Raw genomic sequence first — 8,484 nt, forward strand, 5'->3', positions numbered from 1 at the left:
TGCAGTCATTTTAGCGATCATTTGTCGTTTTGAGGGACATTTTGAGTGATTTCCTTATTATTTTTGCTTCGTTTTTGGTTGTCTTGCATACTTTTATGCTTATTCTGCATGTTGAAGGGCTAATTTTACATGTTTTAGGGCTTATTTTGTATATTCATGTAAATTTTGCATCGCTTGATCTTCATTTTGTAGGATTAGTAGAATAATTTTGCATGAGTTTTATCATGTATAATTATTTTTTAAATTAATTTCCCCATTTGCCTCCTCTCTGCTCTGTGTAAACACATCCTGCACCAATAATTTAGTTGAAATAGCGCAGAGTCATGACGACAGCTGCTTTTCGGCCGCCCTACTTTGGGCGGCGGATGGACACAGTGGAGGCGCAGTCTGCTTTATTCGAGCCTAAATCGAAAGTAACTTGGATGAGGAAATAAAAGAATCACGCCGGACAGACATTTTGACTTCTGCTGCAGCCGAACTCATCTGAATTCACAGAAAATCCGAGCGGATTCGTTTATTTACTCTCAGCTCAAAGTAGAAAACTTTGCCTCGTCATGTCAAAAGCGTCGACTCTGAAAATCAGCAGGTCCAGTTTGGGCCAGGTGAGTTTACCTGCAGGATCGGAGAATTCTCTCCCATCAGCGCTGCTAAGACGGTAAAACGGGTATATTAAAGGGATTATTTATACAGATTTAGTCTTTAAATATCATAAAACAATCGGTTTTAAGAGCCAGAGCAGCGGAAAGTCCCTCCGGAGAGGAAAACGAAAGTAAATCCGTGACTCAGCAGCTTGAATTTAACGCTAAAAAACTTGACTTCATGTCGTTTTATTTCCTGTTCAGGTGGAAAACTTCCGCCAGGATCTGTACCATGAGGTGAGTTGATCTTTAAAACTCCGGTTTTAAGCAGATTTGCAACCTGCTGCAGCTTCAAACGTGACTTTTCTTTGACTTCCAGGCGGGGAACCTGTTTTCCAGCATCATCCCTCAGAAGATTTTGAAGCTTGACAACATGCTCAAGGTTCACTTTTATTTATATATTTATTTGTTTGTTTGTTTGTTTGTTTGTTTGTTTCAGCTCATAATATGCACTTTAAAAATGAACATTTTCTAACAGTTTTTTCCCTATTTTTATTGAAAATTTACTGTTAAACTTGATAGGCTTTCCATATTTAGTTAAATTACCAATAATAACAACTAGTAAAAATGTGTATGTATTTACATATTAATTAATAAATAAACTGTAAATAATTGTTCATTTACAATGTGACAATAAAATTACATGTTTACTGTATTTTAGTGAGCTAAAATTATTATTTTTTTACAATTATTATTTTCTTTCCCTCTTAATTGAAGGAAAATAATGTGTATTAAGGACCAAAAAATGATTAATTTACACATTGACAGCAAAAGAAAACAAAAAATGGATCAAAATTGCAGATAATGTTTACTTTAAACATCTATTTTTTTAAAATAATAAATTGTTCTTTTCCAACATTTGGCTGTACAATTACACAGTTTTACTGCATTTAAATCAACCAAAAATATAATTGTTGACATAATTGCTGTTAATTTAACAGTTGGTGAGTGCTACAGTTTTCCACCATTTTTTAACGTAGTTTTTCTGTCGACATGGCAGATTATTTTCATTTTTTTAACCTTGTATGTCATCTTGAGGCACTTCATGTATTACTCTAAATCCTATACAGAGAAACCCGGCAAATCCAAAACTTAGCAAAAAACATCCAGCAGAACCAGGCTCTGGGAAGGCGACCGTCTGCCTCGATTGGTAGGGGTGAGGGGTGAGAGGGAGAAAACAGGATAGAATATAGAAAACAGACAAACAATACGTAAAATAATAAACACTGAGGAGGGTACAGAGACCTGCAATGGAAATCTAAGCAGTATTTCCTAATAATATTGTCTCAGGGCAGCATGAACAGTGAATAGTAGTGGACCTAGAATGGAACCCTGAGGAACTCCTGAAGCAACTTATAGAAGAATCATTGTTGGAAAAAGTGGAATCTATCAGATAAATTCAGATTTAGACCAACTTGTGTGGTTCTTTTATTCTATTAACATGTTGTGATCTGCTGCAGGTTCAAGCTTTGATTTCTGGTTTCTGCTCTTCATCTTCTTCATGTTTGTCTTTTTTTCCCCAGCATGAAGCACTAAACATCAAAGACTTGTCTTCACTCCACGCTCCTCTGGACATCCCCATCCCAGATCCTCCAGCTCCAGAGGATGAGGTAAGACTCTTAGATTTGCAATTTTTACACGTTAAAACATGTTTAAATAAGAAGTTATTATGCATTACAGAAAAAGTCAACTTTTTCACCCTAAATGTCAATTAAGCGTTTAAGCTTAATTTTAAGTCATTTTGACCACTAAGCCTGATTCTGTGATGCTGAAATGAGAAGTTATTAAGCATTAAATTCAAAAACAGCAGCATGTTGGAGTGATTTCTGGATTTTTCAGGAAATGGAGACCGACAAAAACGAAGACGAGGAGAAGAAGAAGAAGAAAGGTGAGGCGTTTTCGTTGATGCTGACGGATGAAACGAGGCGTTAAATTAAATCCTCACTCCTTCTTCTTGTTCCTCAGCTCCAAAATGTGGCTTCATCAAAGGAAACGAGAAGATTCTGGCGCTGCTAGACATGATCAAACCTGAAATAGCCGACTTTAGAGAGACGATCGTCACTGTAAGTTCATCGCTCTGAAGGTTAAAACTGATACAAAACAAGTTTGGTTTTTTTATGTTTCTGGTGTAATTTGGGTGATTTATATATTGTTAAACAACATGATTGTAAAGCTGCTGTCAGATGTTGTGGTTTAAAGGATGAAGTTAATATTAAAACAACATTAAATGATTTAATGAGAATTAACTCTCTGCTCCGTAGATTTCCTGCTGGATTCAACACCTCATCCCTAAAATAGAAGATGGAAATGACTTTGGAGTCGCCATCCAGGTACAACTCTACTTCTCCTCCACCTCCTTCTTCTCCTCTTACTTTTTCTTCCTCCTTCTCCTTCTCCTCCTTCCCATTCTTCTCTTCCTCCCTTTGTCTCCTTCTCCTTCTTCTGCACGTTGTCCTCCTTCTCTTCTTTTTCTTCTCCCTTGTTCTTCTTGTCCTTCCTCTCGTCCTTTTTCTTCTTCTCCATCTCTTGCTTCTTCTCCTCCACCTCCTCCCTCTTTGCCTTCTTTCTTTTTCTCCTTCGTCTTCTTCTCCTCCTACTTTGGTTCCTCCTTCTCGTTCTTCTCCTCTTCCTCCTTCTATTCTTTTAATTTACATATTTTTCTGCTTCTTTCGTCTTCTTTTTGTTAACTAAATGTTTTTTCTTCGCCCACAGGAGAAAGTTCTGGAGAGAATCACGGCGGTGAGGACCAAAGTTGAAGCTTTTCAGACCAACATCAACAAGTAGGTTGGATGGAAACACTTTCTGTTCTCAGTAGTTTTATTAGAGCTGCAGGATTTTTATTTTTTGATCTTTAAATCTCCAGGTACTTTTTAGAGAGGGGGGACGCTGTAGCCAAAGCCTCCAAGGAGGGACACGTGGTGAGTAATGAAGGTTTTTAAAGTAGCAAATACGCTGAGTTTCTACATTTATTTCTGCATTTAAACAGGGTTTTAGTGGTTATTGATGGAAAATGTAAATACATGTTATTTCAAACATTTTGATGAGCTGAAATGTTGATTATACCTGAGTAATTAGATCCCCATATAGCAAAAATGATCTTTTTTTATTCTCAATTTTTAACATTTCTGGCTGAAAACCTCTTCAGTTGGCTTCTCTACCTCCTCCACTTCTTTATTCTTCTCCTTTTCCTCCTCCAGCTTCTTTTCCTTCTCCTCTTCCTTGTTCTTTCTTTTCCTCATTTCTTCTTTTCCTCCTCCTCTTCATCCTTCTTTTTCATTTTTTCAGCTAAAACCTCTTTAGTTGGCTTCTCCTCCTCCTCCGTCTTTCACTCGTCCTTTTTCTTTTCCTTCTTATTTTCTCAAAAAACGTCAAGGATTTTTTTTTGGCAAAAAACCTCTTTAGTTGGCACCAATAATTCCTCTCTGCAGGAAAAACCCATTCAACATCTCTAAAAAATAACTCTAAAAACCAACAGTGAATGCATCCTTACTAATGTCTTTTGTGTATTTTATTTTCTCGTTTTAAAACGAATAAAAACACATCAGTGAGCTCTAGTGTTTCACAAACTGATATTTTCCTTCATTAACAGTTTATTTTGATCTTTAACGCTTTTTAATCTGCTGCAGGAAGTAGTATTTTGTCTTTTAATTGATTAGTTTTGTCTCTAAAATGTTAGAGAACAGAATCAGAGAATTTTCATTTTTCCCTCCTAAAAATTTACTTATCAGTTGTTGCAGCTGCACCCAACAAATGCACCGTTTGCACCTCCATCTGGGAAGTCAGACTCATTTCTTAGGTTTTTTATTAATTAAACTACATATTTGTGAGCTGCTTTCACAGACTTACGTCTTTATTAAGAAGATATACGCTCAAATCTCAGATCACGTTGTTGGTTTTGGACTTTTTTTTAGGCAAAAATAGAAGAACTTCAGCCCAGTCCTTTATATCTGTGATAAATAATGATGATAAATAACTTTAACTTCCTCAGATGGATTACCGCTCGCTGGTCCACGAGAAGGACGAGAACATCTACGCTGAGATCAGAGTGATCGCCCTCGACATCCGCGGCTTCTACGTAAGTCAGACAGTTAAAAATGTTTCATGGTGCAAAGACCCTATTGGAAGGAACTATTCTTTGCACTAATTAACTGCATTTTTGAGAGACGAAACATGCTCAAATTTGCATGAAAATTTGCCCTTTAAAATACCTTTTTTCCCCCCAGGCCGAGTTTTACGACATCACCAGCAAAAACCTGGAGAAGATAACCAACCCGAAAGGAGAGGAGAAGCCGTCGATGTACTGAAGCTGCACTGAGACAGAACCTACAATCCTCAGCTGAATTCAATATCGATCATCTCTGTTCACTCATAAAACATTTAAATTCTGCTTTTTCAGTTCAGTAAAACCACAGCATGGTAGTTTTATCTCTTTTCTCCGGGAACACTGCAGGGTTTTTGCACTAAATCGAACTTGTTGGACGATGAGCGAATAAAGAAAAGCTTGGTTTTTTTTTTTCAGATTGCATTTGATTCTTTCATTTATTTGTAACAAAAACAGCTTTGTTTTTTTGTCATGTTTGGTTCTCATTTATCAAACATTCAATCAGGAATCCAGCTACAAAAATATTTCACCCCCTCTGGATAGAGAGGAAAACAACAATAATCACATAATAAACTCAGGAACACTAACGCAGGAAAGGCAACAGAAAACCGTCTCAGCAGCCGGGAATTTACACTTCAGGTCCTTCTCCACCAGGGATGAGCTGCAGAAGAGGAAATATTTGAGTTTAAATTAAATGATAAAGGCCCAAAATGATGGTAAATGCTCACCTGGGTGGATGATTCAGAATGAAAATCTTTGATTGCTCACCATGGTGATGTTGTTTCCATTGAGGAGGATCTGGTCCAGTTTGGTTATTCTTCTTCCCTCTGGTGTGATTTCACTGGAACACAAAGATCAATTAAATTAGCAAATTATTAGTATGTTTCAAACTTAAACGTGATATAATTAACAATAATGTCAAGTCTCTTTTATAGAGAAAATTTAAAGTGTTTTCCAGTAGAAAATAAGAAATTTACACAACAAAGTCTTCTCGCAAAGTGAAATATAAAGTTAAGACTTTAAGGTTCACTTCAATATTACGTTTACAAACCTAAAAAAACAGATTACCGAGTAATATTAATAAATAGGTTTCTAACCTTAACATACATAATTATATGCAGAAACACAACAAATCCAAACATTCTCTTTGATGATCATGTATATTTTAAAGGCTTATTTACTGTTAATTTACGGTAAAATGTTTATTTCAGTCAATATTCTGTATTTCTGCATAGTTTCTTAACTCTGTTTAAAATACTACTAATATGAGTTTTAAAGGCGTATTTAACATGAATTTAATGTAAATTCTTAATCGGAGATGTTTACTTAAGCAAATATACTGTAGTTTTGCATTTAAAGAGGTTTTGTGTAGAAATCTGACTTTATATCTTTGTATAATTCACATTTAGTTTGGGAAACTACAGCTTGTACTTACAATTCTGTCACATCCTCCAGGACCATGTCTGAAATGTTGAGTTAAGGACAACATGCAGGATAATATAAACACAGCAAACTGATGACTTAAATATTTTTTTTTTTTTTTAAAGAAAGGATACTGACAAAGTCATCGAAACCCAGCAGGGTGCCGACGATTTCTTTGTCGGTTTTCATGACAATGTGAATTCGAGAGCCAATACATTTGTCCACGAGCTCTGCAAAATCAGAGAAAGAGAGAAATTACACATCATGTGATTTTATTTTCTACAGTTTTTACATTTAAATCTGTAGATCAGTTAATTAAATGCAACTATTTCCCCAATAATTGATGAGTTGTTCACATAAACTGCTCTCCTGCAGGGAATTTCACACAATACACCTTGAATAGATAACCTTGTTCTCTCTCTGTCTAGCCATAATTGACCAGTTTACACACTATACTGGAGCTAAGAAACATGTGCTACTGTCTTAACTATTTCTTAAATTGTTGTAGCAAGAATAAGTCCACTCAAAATGAGGTTTTAAAGTAAACTGCTTTGTTTCATGACTAATTTCTAGGTCTGGTTGTCACATCTTAATGTATTTAACTCCACACAAAGTATATATGCTATGTTTTAGTACCATATTTTCATGTAAATGATAATGTGACAAGAAAAAGCAGCAAAGTCTGACTTAAGAGGTTTGAGTATGAGATGACTAGACATTATTTTTGTTGTAAAAATCTTGAAATCATGGCCAACTGATAAACAATGTGGACTAATTAACCAATTCAGCTCAAGTTATCAATCTGTGTTTGACTTTTCGATGCACATCCAGCTGCAAACTTTACCATCTATCGTTTAAACAACCAAACAAGAGCTGTATTTGCTTATACCTACGATTTCTTTACTTGCAGCGCAGATATTGTGCATCCATTCATGAACATCTGAACGTTGGCTAGCTAGCATGGTGCTAACGCTAACTAGCAAAACATCGCTAATCTCTGAATTTCTGTCTGCTGCTGCTAGAAACTTCGAAAGCCTAATCTTGGCTTTTAGTACTTATTACACACGTTTAGCGGGATAAGGCAGAAACACATAAAACCGTCTAGAATTTCCTCACCAAGCGGGAGCAGCTGTGACGGGTTTGTCGTTTGAGTAGCCGCCATGTTCACACGAAAGACTTCCGGTGAAGGCGGCAGTAATCGATACTAGAACGTCCAGACGAAAGCGATCAAACTCGAATAAATCACCGAACTAAATCAGAAAACATTCACAGCTCTCACATACTCACATAATTAAACTCACTAAACTCCACTAAAACACATTTGCAAACAAAAAGAAAAAAAACATGAAATTTGTGCTACTTTCTGGTTAAAATCTAAAGATCTAAATTATATTGTTGCAGTTTTTCTCCACAAGATGGCGCCAATTTCGCCTCCTAATGCATGACGTCATTGTTTGTCTGTAACAAAGAGAAGTGAATTAAAGTCAAGATAATTCCTCACCACAGTCTCTGTTCGTAAATACGTCTGTTTCTTTCAGCAGGCATTGCATTTATTTTTTTACTGCATGTCATTTTGTTTAATTTTTTGAGCAACATCTTGTTAGAAGTTTTTCGAATAAAGTTTGATCTTATCCAATATATGTACGAATTTTTAAAGCTTATATAACATTAATTTAATGTTTATTTCAGTAAATATATATATATATATATATATATATATATATATATATATATATATATCTTGCATTTAAAGAGAAGTTTAGTGTAGAAATCTGACTTTATACCTTTAAAATGTTGGAAACTATTGGTTTAAATACTAATAATGTGAGTTTTAGAAGTTCGTTTGATGTTAATTCAAAGTAAAATCCTAATCTGGAAGCATTTATTTAGATAAATGTATTGTCGTCTTGCATTTAAAGAGAAGTTAAGCGTAGAAATCCAACTTTATACCTTTAAAAAGTTGGGAACTACGATTTTAAATACTACTAATGTGTATTTTATAAGCTTGTATAACATTAATTTAAGGTAAATAATTAATTTGGAAAAGTTTTCTGAAGTATGTTTAGTGTAGTCTTGCATTTTAAGAGATGTTTAGTGTGGAAATCTGACTTCTTAAATTCAAACAGTTGGTAAATACTTGTTTAATTACTATTTGTGTGTATTTTAAAGGCTTATTTGATGTTAATTGAATGTATAATCCTAATTTGGAAGCATTTATTTATGTAAATAGATTGTAGAATGCATTCAAAATGATGTTAAATGGGGAAATTTGACTTTTTACTTCTCAAATGCTGGAAACTAATTATAATCTAATGTAATGTA

At 34.9% G+C, this 8,484-nt stretch overlaps 2 protein-coding genes across 2 annotated transcripts; one reads left to right on the plus strand and one right to left on the minus strand.

Annotated features, from left to right (window-relative positions):
* The first annotated feature begins 352 nt into the window (after window positions 1-352).
* psme2 (proteasome activator subunit 2) lies at window positions 353-5,156 on the plus strand. Its single transcript, XM_022215315.2, has 11 exons — window positions 353-602; window positions 843-875; window positions 958-1,020; window positions 2,162-2,248; window positions 2,478-2,526; window positions 2,604-2,701; window positions 2,900-2,968; window positions 3,351-3,418; window positions 3,502-3,556; window positions 4,627-4,713; window positions 4,862-5,156. The coding sequence occupies exons 1-11, from the start codon at window positions 555-557 to the stop codon at window positions 4,940-4,942; spliced, it is 738 nt and encodes a 245-aa protein (XP_022071007.1). The 5' UTR covers window positions 353-554; the 3' UTR covers window positions 4,943-5,156.
* A 2-nt stretch (window positions 5,157-5,158) lies between these two features.
* On the minus strand, window positions 5,159-7,424 carry lsm5 (LSM5 homolog, U6 small nuclear RNA and mRNA degradation associated). The gene is made up of 5 exons (XM_022215316.2): window positions 7,279-7,424; window positions 6,297-6,392; window positions 6,176-6,203; window positions 5,509-5,581; window positions 5,159-5,401 (listed from the first exon to the last, which is right to left on the minus strand). Exons 1-5 carry the CDS (start codon window positions 7,322-7,324, stop codon window positions 5,369-5,371), a joined length of 276 nt encoding a protein of 91 aa, XP_022071008.1. The 5' UTR covers window positions 7,325-7,424; the 3' UTR covers window positions 5,159-5,368.
* Between the last annotated feature and the right edge of the window lie 1,060 nt (window positions 7,425-8,484).

The sequence above is a fragment of the Acanthochromis polyacanthus genome, chromosome 20 (assembly GCF_021347895.1).
Source record: "Acanthochromis polyacanthus isolate Apoly-LR-REF ecotype Palm Island chromosome 20, KAUST_Apoly_ChrSc, whole genome shotgun sequence".
NCBI lineage: Eukaryota > Metazoa > Chordata > Actinopteri > Pomacentridae > Acanthochromis > Acanthochromis polyacanthus.